The sequence below is a fragment of the Apus apus genome, chromosome Z (genome assembly GCF_020740795.1).
Source record: "Apus apus isolate bApuApu2 chromosome Z, bApuApu2.pri.cur, whole genome shotgun sequence".
Taxonomy (NCBI): domain Eukaryota; kingdom Metazoa; phylum Chordata; class Aves; order Apodiformes; family Apodidae; genus Apus; species Apus apus.
The window spans coordinates 53,887,273-53,902,143 of record NC_067312.1 but is presented as its reverse complement, the minus strand read 5'-3'; the positions used below and the strand labels follow the sequence as shown (position 1 = coordinate 53,902,143).

General features: G+C 37.0%; 1 protein-coding gene across 2 annotated transcripts in view; it reads left to right on the top strand.

The window, feature by feature from the left end:
- The window catches only part of GAK (cyclin G associated kinase), a 71,608-nt gene that overhangs the window by 2,146 nt on the left and 54,591 nt on the right, over positions 1 to 14,871 (top strand). For both annotated transcript variants that reach the window (XM_051642682.1, XM_051642681.1), the window contains exons 2-5: positions 10,458 to 10,519; positions 11,940 to 11,999; positions 13,817 to 13,931; positions 14,366 to 14,508. In XM_051642682.1, the coding sequence (XP_051498642.1) occupies positions 10,458 to 10,519; positions 11,940 to 11,999; positions 13,817 to 13,931; positions 14,366 to 14,508 (380 nt within the window). The remainder of the gene's footprint in view (positions 1 to 10,457; positions 10,520 to 11,939; positions 12,000 to 13,816; positions 13,932 to 14,365; positions 14,509 to 14,871) is intronic.

Sequence of the window (14,871 nt, the reverse complement as noted above, 5' to 3'; positions counted from 1 at the left end):
CTTATTTTGTTGCTGAAATTGAATTTTATCTTCGTGCTCTGAACCTGTTTGACACCTTTTGATACATGCTTGCATAACTGTGGCTTCTAAACATTCCCTTCTTTGCTCACAAGTACAGAATCTGTTTTTCTTCTAAGTGAATCCTTTCATGTCAAATTCCCTACTAGAAAGACAAGTGCTACTTTCTGAATTTGGTTTGCAAATCCATGGTGAACGGTGTGTGATCTGCCAATGCAGACAGCTTCTTCTGCGAGACGGCTTTGTTTTCAGTTGGTGTGAATAGAGTCTGTGGGTTACCATTATGCAGTGTCATATGGCAGCATAAGTTTAGTTGTTCTTGCACCCTGCAACTCTTTCCAGCTCTGTAATGTGCTGCCTGACTGTGTGGATGTAGGTGTGCATTTGGTCATGCTGTAAGCAGAAATGTTAGCTGCACAGTTAGTTTGGATGTGCTTCCCTATTTGTTTTGCAGAGTGTTACGCTGGGGGTTGGACTGGGCTAACTGAAAGTGGTGTGCTGCTGCAGGAAGCTGAGAGTGATGTTTGGGGACAGGCTGGTGACCATCTCTACCACTGATACTACCTCTGAATGCACGACCAAGCATGTTGCAGGATGGGCTGAGTGTTCCTAGATTATGGTCTCCTGCCTTTTCTACTTGGCATTTCAGTAGCTCATTAGAGTTGAGACATTTCAGTGGAAATGGGTTGAGGCCTTTCCATTTAATCCCTACTTGCCCTTCATATGATGCTGGCTTGAGCAGATGTCATGATATTTCAGGATCCTCTACTAAAGCGCACAGACAGCAACACAATTCTGAGTAAAATAATCACTGATTGCATATGTAATTAGTAAATATTAGCAAATGTAGTTGTCTCACACTCTTGTGACAGAGAGCACTCTCTTGTATGGCCATAAGTCACTTGCTAGTCTGCCATTATTCTGTACTTGTATTCTCAGTATTCTGTACTTGTCTCCATCAGAACCTGGGCATCTGCTTTCACCAGGACATCTGCATACATCCAGTCCAGCTACATGTGTTAAGGGTTCTCCAAACACTTACTGACATGTTTTTTATAAGGTTAGATGAGGGTGGCTTAAACTGTAGTTTCTGTCAGATCCATTGCTGTTCATGTGAAGAGTATGACTTTTTATGCTGACTTTTGCTGCATCATGTGACATCCCATTTATTCAGGAATATTAGGATTCCTTTATAAATCTTACCAGATAGTTGAGGGACTGAAATGGTCCTTAGTCATTTAAGGATCAATGTAGCCTGCACATTTGACCTCGAGGGTGAGCAGATGGCCACAGCAGTCTTAGCAGTAGTTTTCAGAAATTTCTCATGTCTTGCTCCCAGAGCTGCCGTGCTTTTATAGACAAACAACCTTGCAGATGTTATTGTTTGAGTGCTAGCTTCTGTAAGCTTTCATTTTTGCCTGTGTTAGACAAAGTTTCTCTTCTGCTAGACCACGTGCTTCTTTATCTGCTAATGGTGACACTTGAAGACAATGGACAAGAAAGTACAGGAAATTTCTTGGTCTCCACCTATGCTGTAGAAGGAATAGAACCTGACTACTGGTCTGTCAGAGTTCATTGAGACTGCCAATATGAAAGGTCATCGATGAATTACAGAACCTCTTTCCTCAATTCTGTCTCATAACTCTACTCCAATGAGAGGGTAAACTGATATGAAAATAGCATATCCTATGACATGTACTTTCAAGGTCCAAAATGACAAAAAAGTTGATTTTTTTTTTTTAATAATTGTACAGCTTTGGTAGCTAGCTAATTTAAGAGAGAGGCCTGTTAGCTGTATGCTGCATGAGCATTTAATACTACTACTTTTTAGAAAACAAGTGAATGGCAAGGTAATGATTTGATGGCTAAATAAGATATTGACAAAACTGCTTATGTATTTAAAAATTATTCAGTCTTTAAATAAAATCATATTCTTCTTTGAATGTTTCCACTGAGAATTTTTTGTAAAGTCAAGTAATTGTAGCATTGATGGGATGGTAGAAACAGCTGCAGTTCATAAATTATCTCATATGTATTATTGACAAAGTAAAAAAAGAATATATAAAAATAGAGAACCTCTATTTAGAGATCCTTCTATGAAAATAGAAAAATTAATCTTTATGGTGGTCCATGGAACAAAGCCTGATACTTTTCCATCTCTTATAAGATTGAAAGGATGAAGGGATCTTCTGCAAGTTTTAGGTTACATGTTTGGTTAGATTAGCCAATGTTTTTAAGCAGTTTTAGTATATTAAAAATTAGAACTTCATCAGTAGTTTTTACTGCCACTTAATTCGTAATGCAATATCCCTACAAATACTCTACTGCCAGTAAGTGTGACTTCAGTTTCCTTCTCAAGTACTGCTTTTGAGTTTTGTAGGCTAGTAGTAAAGATGAAAGTATCAATAGGTATCCTATTTTAGTTGTTAACTTTTCTAGAAGAGAGATCATGCTAACAGAAAAATAATCTTTAAGAAGTTTCATTTCTCTCTGTAAGCTATCAAGTGAAATTAACTGGATAGAAATATTTATTTTAGTCCTTTCAATTACTTATTTTGAAACACTTTGTATTTGAGTTATGTTTCTTGATACATGTGCTAAAGATAGTTGCATTGGGAAAATAACTTCATGCTATAATTTCTGTTTAAAATACAGTTTTAATCTTTCTCAAGTAATTCAGCTGTATACTGGTTAACTTTTAAATATGCTATGGTTTTGTCTTTAATTCCCGAGTATATAATTCCTATTCTGTGAAGTTCACAATTCTTGATTTTATATGAAATGGGGTAGTGGTATCTTGGTTCAACTTAAAGAATTTGTGTAGAACAACTCTTAAGTCTTGTCAGTAGAAGGCAGTGATGACATGGAGTGAGGAACAGTTGTCCTTCAGAATATGTTGAGAAATGTGCTGCCTCAAGTGAACAGTCAGAGACATATTTCACTATCCATGTTATAACCCAATGAGATATTAATTGTGGGGTGCTTGCCAGGTCTTCAAGTATCTTTTGTATTTCATGAAGCACATTGACTCCTTAGTGCTGACTTACATATGGGATAGCTGAGAGAAGTTGCTGAAAGGTACTTTTCAGACAGTGCAGAGGTAGTGGACAAAGCAGTGGAACTTTGCCATTTCAGCATCACTTTCCCCAAGACTTTGAATAAATTACAATTTCCTAATACACTCAGAACCCATTTAACCTTGTTTTTTCTTCCAGATAATGGGTTTTCCTTCTCACTGCGTAGTTTTGCTTGTACTTGTCCCTCAATTTAGAAGGAACCACTCTGAGATAGATGTGAATTTTTCTTCCTTCCTGTGGAGGTTAGGACTGTGATTTCCAGTTCCTGCAAGTCTTAAAGTCTGTGGTATGGGTTTAATGTTAATATCAGTCCTTTGTTCTTTTTAGTGGAGAATTTTTCTTCCAATGCAGCAGTATTTTGCAAAATAACACAATTAGTCTTCCTTGTGATGTGCCATTTTGTCCAATTGGGCTTCCATTAGAATGAAGTTCCGATGGTTAGGGTGGATTTTCTGTGGGCTGGAAAAAGCCAGTGAAAATCATGATTAAAATATAAGGAAGGAAATTCCCTGTGATTTCACTTCTGAAAATATACCCAAACAAACAAAAAAGCACACAAAAAAAACCACACCAAAAAACTTATAGTTCTTTGCTTAAGTATCCATGTACACTTCACAACTTCCAGTGCTTTTGTTTCTTGTTTTACATACAAGGCTGGATGATTGAGCTTAAGTCAGGTGTTTTAACAGCTGTTCATGTGTATTGATTATCTAACCTTGCTTTGAGCTACAAGCATGGGCAAGACAGAAGGGAAACATTATAATGAAAATGTTATTTGAGCTTTTTGATCTGAGTAAGACTTGCACCATGAAAGAAGAATCATTCCTTATTCAAAAGGTAGCAACAGGCTACAGACCTCTTTTTTTTTTTTTAATTTAGAAAGCTGTCATGAATTGAAACCATGTAGGTGTCTTGTTATAAGCCACATTCCGACACAGGGAAACTTGTGTCTATCATTGAAGTTAAAAAAATTCTGCTTTAGACTACAGGTCTCCTTCAATATTTTGAATGTGAACAGGCAGTACTACAGCTTACCAAGCTTGGATGCACAATTTTATGGTCTCGGCAACTCCTGGGTTCACAAGATGGTGGTAATGTAATTACATGCTGTTTTTTGGATGGATATGGTTGATAAAACTCTGGACATCAGAGGCAAAACAAACACTTAATGGTCAAATTTCTGTCAACATTGCTAGCTTCATTTGCTGACAAATGTTTGGAGTTACTGTGAAGGGAGGAGAGCTTGCATCATGTCTAAGAGAGGTCATAAGAGCATGTGATACAGAGATGAACTGACAGTTGCTCTGCAGAGCATGTGACAGACTGACTTTTTGGAAGCTGGGGAAAAGAACATGACAACCTCTAAGCAAGAATTGAAGCATGCTGGCCTAGCAGCTTTCTAGTTCGTATTCCTTTTACGGTAGATGCAACAAAGTTTTTCATCATGAGGCAGAACAGTGCCACTTTTTTAAGCAGGTGTTTCTTGGGTGTAGCTGTTCCTGTTTGCAGGGGAGCTCTGAAAGTTTCAAGGTTTTTCTACCTCTCTACTTCTCAAGGTTATGGGAAAAAGTCCAGCTCTTTAAACCATGCTTAGTTTTTGAAGCAGTTTCATTTAGTTACTGGGACTTTGCAGTTGGCACAAATGCATGGCTGGACTTCAGAAGATATGCTTAACAAAGCTTAGCAACAATGACTGAGCATCCTTTCTGTTCTGAATAAAGATGTTGCTTGTACCCCGGTGGAAAAGCATCTGTCTTGTTTTCAGGTAGGATACACTAACTTCTCAGCTAGAATGACTGTGTTTCAGTAAAGGCATAATTGAAACATGAGCAAATGAGCAACTAAAAATTGATAGGGAAGCAGATTTGGTCAGTATTTGGGAGGGGACCAGACAAGTCATATAAAGTAGTTACAAACAGGAAGTTATTCACATCATCCCTTTCTCATGACTAGTGAAGTGTTTAATGAAACAATGTGTGACAGTAGCAAGCTGGTTTATGTTGTGGTTGATGTCCCTGCTTTGATGCTTCTCTAGCTGGAAAGTAGGAAAACTGTCATTTCACTGGAAGCTTGTCTGAAAATATCAGGCCAGATGGGAAAAACAGGTACAGAATTAAAAAAAAAAAATCCGTTTTGATTTATAATGCAATTAACTTATTTGATATTATTTGATGCCTAGGTTTAGCTTGAGGGAGAAGGTGAATCTCTTGGCTGGAAATGAAACTGTCTTGTAGTTGTTCTAAGAGGATGGTGGAGTACTGTCAGGAACAATGCCTGTGGGCTGTGCTGGTGTAAGGATGAGTGTATAGTGCTCACAATTAAAGCAAGTGAGGTGGAGTTAGTTCCCAATGCAAAGAAAGTATCAGACTGTCTTAGTGTGGACCAGGAAGGTGAGTAAGGCTAAGAAGCTTCATACCCTACCATGTTTCCCTGGGTCTCCTATGAGGCAAGACTGATCCCAGGACTGTTGTACTTCAGCTACTCTATTTTCAGGAGTTGGTATGGTGCTCTATAGTGAACCTCTGTGTAAGTTTGTGTCTAAGGAAAATCAGTTTTCTTCTAAAATAGTTCCTGTGGCAGAAATGTGAGACCATTTTTGAGAGGTTGGTCTGTATTGTGAAAGGGGCACTATGAAATGCTTCAGTGATGAAAAACTTGTTTTTCAGGGCAAGAACTTGGATGGGTGTTTACATATATATTCACACTGGTAACCTGTATGGAGAAATGTTAAGATGATTTTGCAGATAGAAAAAGCCTCAGAAAGCTGACTTAAGACCACCTAGTGGTATTTACAAGTGGAAATAACAAGTGGAAACACCCCAAATAAAACTGCATTCTTTCTACACCTCTAGGAAAGAAACCAAAGCAGTACTTCTGCTCTTAACTTTAATTTCCTTGTTTGTCTCAGTTGAGTCTATTATGCAGGTGTCTGTTCATGCCGGTATGTTGATGTAGGGGTGTGATCCTTGACTTGTATGGCTGTATTGATTGTGAAATCCTGGGTGTGGTTATAATTAAACAGGTGAAACTACTTTTTCTTTAATTTTTGTGAGTTGTATTGCAAACTACATCAGTCAGATGGCCCAGAGTAAACTATTACAGCAAAAGACAAGTTTGCCACTAAAGTTGTCCCTATTTAGGGTATATTAAAACCATTTTAATAGACTAGATCCTCAGCATTAAACTTTAAGTGAAACTACTTTTAATAATGAAGCACTAGAACTAATTTTGCTTTCTGTGAAGGAGTTGTTTTCACCAATAACAGATGCTTTAAAAAAAATAAGTACCTTCACAGCTTCCTGTACCTCCTTTGGTATCCCAGAAAATCCATAGACTAAAAATTGCTATTGGCAGTAGTGCTGCAGTAGTGAACTGATCACCACCTGGAATAAGCAGTCTTGTTATGGAACTGAATCATGTTCAGGTGAAACAACGAAATGATAGAATGAGGAACTTACTTCAAACTCATGTCTTGACAGAGAGAGTTGTAAAGGATGAGGTAGAGGCCATAGCAGTGAAATTCTTTATAAAATGGGTTCAGTGAACAAGGAATTTTGCCAGGTACGATACCACTGGCTTTTGTTTGGAGTTCTGAAAGATTAATGAGCTTAACTCTTAGCATTTCAGTATTCAGTTTTTAGGCACAGTTGCTGAAGTAAGAGTTCATCTTTTAAGGCAGTTGTGTATGCTCAAGCTGCCACTATTTTAATGAAGTTTCTCCCTTCAGCTAGCTATTCTAATACATTTGTATAAATTACCATACTACTGCATAACTATTGCTAGGAGCTCTTCTAAGCCATGCCACCATTGAAATGGCCTTAAAAAATACTCTTTGTTACTTTTCCTTTTGTTAACCAATGCTATGAAAATGTAGTAATTAAACAAAGTATTTTGCTAATATACAAGTTGAGTCTCACCTGCTTTAAATTTGACCTCAGAAAAAATCTTAGATTGGTCACTGCATGTGCAGATTTCACTGGATTTCCAGATGAGGTCAGTTAAAGTCAAATAGCTGTGCTTTAAGCAGAGCTTGCATTAACTTCTGCTAATAACAAGAATTTATATTTTTTAAATTACTTGCACTGCTCAAAATTAACTAAATAGTTCAAAATGAACACTTAAGATTTTCAGTTAACATTGAAACTTGCAATCAGCATATGTTTTGAGGTAGTTATGGAGCTGAATATAATTTTTTTCCTAACTTCCTACCTAAAGGGCTGAAATAATTGGGTTTTTTTGTTGGAAATTAAGTTAATTTAAATGCCACAAAGTTATTTAAAACTTCCGAGCCTTACTGAGGTAGTTGTAACATTGTGATTCTGAGTATTAAAAAGCCAGGCTTTTCCATCAAATAATGAACTTGTGTAGTTTTCATAAATGTAGTTGAGTTTTAGGTATGAATTTTAAGATTATTTGTGAACTGAGAGAAAAAATGTCAGGGCAATTGTGAATATGTCTGGAGTTTTGGAAGGACTGTATCATGATCAGCACTTCCGTGAAAATTTGAAATACATATTTTTTAAAAAAACTTACTAATCTTTTTTTAGTCATGTAAGCAAATTTCTCCTTTTACCCCTTCCTACTCTGTGTTAACAGAATTAAACTGAGTGATAATGTATGACTTGGTCTGTATTGTAAGCATTCATTAATTGGAGGAAGAGCTTGTAGGAAAGCTTTTTCAAAGCTTGGATCAGCTTTGCTGTTGATCAGATATATGCTTGAAAACAGTGGACTCAATTGACTTTGAGTTATTTCTGCTGCATAGGAGGGCATTTGATACATTTGAACGAAGCATAGTTAAATTTTGTAATGCACATATGTGGGTCTGTGGATGTTTGTATTTGTACTAGCAAGGTGAATATTTGAAATGCAGGGTAGGCTTGCCCCAGTCCAGCATTGGTGGAACCCTTGGCAGTGTACACAGTTGCGCTGGCAAATAACTCTTTAAGACATGGAGGCAGTAGCTGTGAGGTATGGTGACTGATGGACACTGGCGTAGGGGCATGCAACTCATTGGAACAGTGGTCTGTCAAACCTGGGCCATGCCTCTGGATGTGAATAAGGTAATGGTTGGGAAAAGCAGTCAAAGCCCATGCCTTCCCAGCACCTTAACTTCAGGGGAAAGATGACTCACAGATTATCTTGCTTGTTTCACTAGCTCTATGAAATCCATAAACAGTCATAACTGATCAGTACTGTCCAAAATCATGTTTCTCTTGCATATCACAGAATCGTTTTGATTAGAAAAGTCTGTTAAGATCATCAAGTCCAACCATTAGCTTAATTCTATCAGCCATTAACCCAACTGCACCAAGTCCAGTGCTTAGACCACATTCCTAAGCACCACATCTACACATCTTTTAAACACCTCCAGGGAGGGTGATTCAACCAGCTCCCAAGACACCCCATTCCAGTATTTGATAACCTTTTCAGTGAAGAAGTTGCTTCTGATATCTAATCTAAACCTCTCTTGGCACCATTTTCTCTTGTCCTATTGCTTCTTAATTGGGAGAAGAGACCAGCCCCTACCTTGCTACTACCTCCTTTCACGTAGTTGTAGAGAGCATTAAGGTCTCCCTTCAGCCTCCATTTCTCCAGACTGAACAACTACAGAATCTAGGAAGGAGCAAAGGTCTGTGGGTAATATTCTAAGATGATGGTATAGACTTCATTCTGTCTCTAACCCCTGTCCTACCAGTGCCCAAAATACTAATTGTCATTGCTGATGAGAACACTTGCACTGGACGCTTTAGAAGAGCTAAAGGAACTTCCTGTTGTGGGAAGCAGAAACCTGATTTTACAGAATGAATTAAAGTAAACGGATAATCTACAATGCACCCATGAGTTATGTATGGTGAGACTGAACTGCAGCCCTCTGTCATCTTCGGTGTTCTCACTGATACCTTAACTCTTCTGTGGTGTTCTAGTTGTTCTTTTCCTTGTTTTGTCTGCAACTAGGATCTTAATTTGGTTTTGCTGGTTTTGTGTATAATTGCTCTGTGGATACCAAAAGCACAGACAATATCCAGGAACCTGGCACTTAGTTGGTTCATGTTGTAGATGCTACTGGCAAAGTAACAAGATTTGTGGGCAGTACCATTCAGGAGTCTTGGAGAACTCTGATAGTCAATTGCCATGTAAAACTTTTGATAGTACTTCTTGAGAGTGTTGTATTTGATTGACTTGCACAAAGCAAATACTATGTTCACTTCAACCTTATGTTAATTTTCCTTATTCACAGAGATGGTATGGGTGATGAAGGTACTAATATGACTCTACTGATTTGTATCCTGAATCTTCTAAAAAAAAGAAAAAGCTTTTTTAACTTGTTTCTTATCTGTGGTGGTTCATTCTTTAGTTATCCTATTCTCCTAGTTGTTTTAGCAAGTAAAATTTTGTAATTCGCTGGCATCTTTTGTGCTTATTCTCCAAATTGTTGCCAGAGAGAACATTGCTGTATAGTTCAATGAAAATAAATTTAGAGTAGAAAGGAAAAATCACTGAAGGTTGTCACCTTAGGTGTTACTCTACTAGAGTTACTCTGCAATGGACAGAGCATGTATGCAACCATACTGTTGGTGTAACCCCAAGGGTGACATTCCCAGAAGAAATGGAAGTGCTACACAAGATTATAAAAATAGAGTAGAACTGTACAAATATGTTATTTTAATACAGTTTGATTAACATAATAAGCAATTGAGGGAACTTAGGGGACTTGTAACTTTTTCTCAGTCTTTTTTACTTTGTAGAAATTTGCAGTGCTCTTGAGCAAATTATTGGTGTTCAAAATCACTATTCTTACTAGAGCTGTAAGAAAAATATCATCATGTGGAATGGCAAATTGCAGTTTAGTAGCAGCCCCACCCTTATTTGAAGTGTGTGCAGTGCTTGAAAATACTTTTCTGCTTTTAACGTGAAGCCTGAAGCATGACAAGCACCCTGAAAGGATGAGAAGGTTTTAACAGTATTTAACAGTATCTCCTTTCGGTATTTCTATTTTTATAGGAAGCCTAATAGTGAAAAAATAAGTAGTTTAATTAAAATGACATATAATATTGACTGTACTGAATGTTGGTTTTATAAGGACATGAATTACAAAAAAATTGCTTCATAGGAAATCTGCATATGCAGACTAAGAAAATGCAATGAAGTAGCAGTGTGGTTCTGGTAAACGTAAAAGAATGGAATAGAATATTTTAGCTGTTCTGTGTTTACCCATACTCTTGGCAGCCCACTGAAAAATACGTATACTTAAGATTCTGAAAAAAAATCTTAATTCAAATATAAGCTCAGCTAGATTAAAAATAATTTTTTACCTGAATGTTGAAATTAAAACTGACTTAATGTGCCTTATTCTTATAGGTGGTTTTGCTTTTGTTTATGAAGCTCAAGATCTTGGAAGTGGCAAAGATTATGCTTTAAAGGTAAAGTGAATTTACTTCACTACAGATTTAATACATCTGTGTCTTTGCTTGATGTTTTAGTGCAACAGTATATATGCCACTGATAAAGTAATTTGGAAAAATCCAGAATGATGAAATGGTGGTGATAGGTTGTGTACACTGTATCTGTATTTAGAATGGTCATTCCTGGCAGGACACTCTGCTTTACACTTTGATGCCAAAGATGGGAGTTGGGCTTTTAGGGCCTTCTGTTATTTGTTTTCATTTGGTCTAGAAATTCACAAACCTACCTCAAATATTTTGTTACATGGGTAAAAGAATCTTCTAGTTACCTGAAAAAGGGTACAAAAATATTTTCACTTCTCAGAAGCAGATTTGGTGTACCGGTTAACCTTTGTAATTCCAGAGTAAGCTTCATCAATATTAAAAATTGTGCTCCACACTTCAAAATGTTCATCAGATGTTCAGCCTGGCACTTTTTAGAGACATCTCTCTGGATTCTTGGTTACTGAAGGCTTATAATGATCATAATAACAGGTGAAAAACTGAAGTATTATGGAAAGGACAATAAAATAATTTGTCATATTTTGCTGCAGAAAAAAGGAATGTCACTTGTGTTCACCACAAAATGGCTTCATTTTTGGAGTAGGAATGTTCTGTGGCTTTATCAGTATGAACCCATCAGCCTTGGAGAGAGTGAAAAGGGTTGTAGTATGAGAGGTGGGAGAAGTAAGATGTGTGTTACCACTAGTAACTGCTTTGTGTTTTACTTTTCATACCACATCCTACAGTTACAAAACATGGGACCAAACCCATGTAATATGTGTGTTCAAATGAAACCCAGAAGTAGACTAATTTAACAGTGACAGCTATAACATGAATTTTTACTGTACTTCCTCTTTTTTTTTAAGACTGGCACTTTTCTAGCAAATGCTCAGATTGATTCTAGTAAAATGTTGGCTTCAAATTCAAATGATACTGGAAATAGTAATGCTTGATGTTGCTGTTGATTGTTTGGGTACTATGGAAAAAGTTGGGCTGCATAGTTTGGAGAAATTTTGATTGTAGTGGTTTGAAGTTTGTTCCTAAAGGCTTGAAATGGAAGACAAATTTTTCCCTATCAATGCACAGGACTGCAAGCCAGAAGACTTCAGTGTTCTATGGAACAAAACACTGTTGGATCAGTTACTTTATGAGTGCTGAAATTTACAATTGCTCAGTTTTCACTAAATTTGAATAGTATAGGTAGCTGGAAAACTGGGGGCTATACTTGTGGCAATACATCCAAATGTACGATGAGCCTGCTTTGTTTACTATCCCATCACAGTTCCTTAGGTTTTTTACTGTAGCTTGTCCTTCGTGTTCTGGAAAAAAACAAACAACTGTGCACTGTTTTACTGTAAATTTTAATAACTGTCTTAATTATTCTGTTTTCTGACAGCGATTGTTGTCTAATGAAGAAGAAAAGAATAAAGCCATCATTCAGGAAGTTTGTTTTATGGTATCCTTTTCTGGAATATATTAAGTTTCTTATTTAACTGTCTAGTATCAAACATTTCTGAGAAACAAGACAGCTGCTTTACAGGTTCAATTCTTGCTGTGTCATACACTGCTTAAAAAGACTGACATTCCGAGCAAAGTCTAGATTCCTGGTTTGTTGTGAATCTGGCACAGACACCCAGCAAGTTTGGTTCTTCAGAAATTGCAGGAGTTAAATGTGTGCTAATAACTTTTGTAGCTAGTGTAGACTTTGTCATGTGCTTGGTTTAGCAAGAAGTGAAATTCTTCTTAAGGTGGTGTTGCAGTCTTGTGACTGGCCAAGAGACCTTTTGACTATACTGATGACACTTGGATCTTAAGTAGACTTCCTTCACATCTACTGGATGTGAACTTTTTGACTACTCAAAACTTTGCTTTTACTCTGTGTTTCATATTTTTTGTCTCAGATGCATCTGGCTTTAAAAAGTAATACTGAATATTAAGGAAAGAATTTCAGTAGAAGGCATGCATCAGAAACAAGAAGCAGATGTTTCTCTGTCATTGCTGTTCTTTTAGTCTTCAATGGTGTTAGGTGGTAGGGTAATGTAATCTCAGAGCGTTTTCAGTCTTTGGCTTTTGTAAACTCAGTATTTGCTCCCCAGCATCTGCTCTAAGACCCTCAGTTTGTTTGAAAAGTCAGTGAGTAGCTGTAGTATGCTGTTGTTTTGTTTAGCACTCTGAGTGTTCATCTTAATTTTGAGTTACCAGGTAAACCCACTGATCTTAATTTAAGCTAAAATGTTTGGCAAAAATCTTATACTAAACATGCTAAAGTACATTTGGAAAGAATGGACTGCCATAGCACTACACATTTTGTGGTTACTGTGTCTTGCCTGGAGTAAAGAGCTGAATGTTGTTTGGACACTTTTTCATAGCACAGGCTCATTACAGCTTATGCACAACATTAATAAGGGTAAAATATTGATAACTGTAAAACGAAATAAATTTATGTAGGTCTGAGTAAAAGGTTGAACAGATGCTTAAGATATAAAACAGTACTTAGAATCTTTCTAATTTGGTGGATGCCTCTTGCCCTTTTTTATAGTTTTACATTTAAATTTCTCTGCTTTTTAAGTTTCAGAGTTGGTGAATGCATGTAAATAGTGTTTGTTTTGCATACAAATATGATCTATGTGATGCACATTAGGGACAATGCAAACATGCATAATGCAATGTAACTTAACTACTAGGAGTTGAGATCACTTTCATTTTACTCTCCTTTACATAGTTAAAAATGATACCTTGAATTTTTTAACTACGTAAAACAGGACAGAGGCTTTTAATATCTTACTAATGGTGGGAGGAAGAGTTCCTGGGTGTCTTGGAGCTTTTATTTGTTTTGAACTTTATTTTAATTACTTAAAATTGAAGCATAGTATACTTAACACTTGCTTTGGAAAGACAAGCAGTGATAAAATAGCCCTTTCTTGATCAGCCAGCCAGAGAAGTAGCTGATAATTGGAAGATCTCTCTGGAATTGTTGCTAATGCCTTGCAGTCTTTGTCAAAAGACAAAGAAGTAACTAGTTATGATGTCCAGTTTCCTCAGAGCCTTAACCACAAGGATTTTTTTTAGGTTTTATTTTGACTTGTAATACCTTCAGTGGCTTACCTTGAAGTCTGTTGTTGTCAGCTGAGGCATGGATTTCCCTGTTGCAATTGGAGCTGTAATGCTTTCCGTGGTTTTAAGCTAACATTTCAAATGAGATGTCTCTGAACTGCTGTATACAATAGTATCAAGAAACTTGGCAGTCATCTTTCTTGAACATGTTATCTCCAGAAAAAACTTTCAGGCCATCCCAACATTGTCCAGTTCTGCTCAGCTGCATCTATAGGAAAAGAAGAATCAGACACAGGACAGGGAGAGTTTCTTCTGCTTACAGAACTCTGTAAAGGTAAACTTTTTTCTTTTTCCAGCAGTGCACATTGCTTCAGGCTGCTGTTTTGCACAGGTTGCTTTGCAGCTTAGCAGCTTTGAAAGCCTCTTAAAGATGCATAGTTAAATGGAGCTTGAGTTCAACCTCATCCTTTATATTGTAAGGATCATGTTCTTTGGAACTACAGTTCAGCCTCATCTTAAATATGGGATAATAGTTATTTGTGTTTGAGAACAGTCAGAGGAAGGAAGAGGAGGAATAGTTCCTTAGAGCATAATTTCCTTTGGCACTGCAAGAAGTGTGGAATTGCCGTTTTCAGAATATCCATATGATACTATAACTCAAGACTGTAAATATTCCTTGAAGAGAAGAGCACTTATGTGCTTATGCCAAGTTTTCAGACTTAGTAGTGTTTTGTGTGTGTTTATGTGAGTTTCTCTGATTTTCTGCAGGACAGCTGGTGGAATTCTTAAAGAAGGTAGAATCCAAAGGACCAATCTCCTGTGACACAGTTTTGAAGATCTTTTATCAGACCTGCAGGGCAGTGCAGCATATGCATAAACAGAAGCCTCCCATTATCCATAGAGATTTAAAGGTGAGTTATAATGTTTAAAGAAAGGCTGAATTTTGAACAGCAGAAGAGCCAGTCGGGCTGAATCAGTGTTAAGGCTATTGATCACATACAGTGGACACTCCTGAGTGTAGCGCTTACATGTATTGCCTTGCCAAGGCTGTTGGGTGCCAGCAAAGATCATCACTGAAATACTTGCATCTCTTCAAACAAGATCTTATGTGGCATTAGTACTATTTGAACAAGCTAACAGAAAGTAGTACACTGTGGTTTGATGATTAAGTTAGTCTGTAAGTAATTTGCTTTTGATTAAATAACCAGTTATGAGTTGCAGTTTTGGGGTGAGCAGGTTTTATAAATAGAAGAGGTAAAACCTCGAAGGAGAAT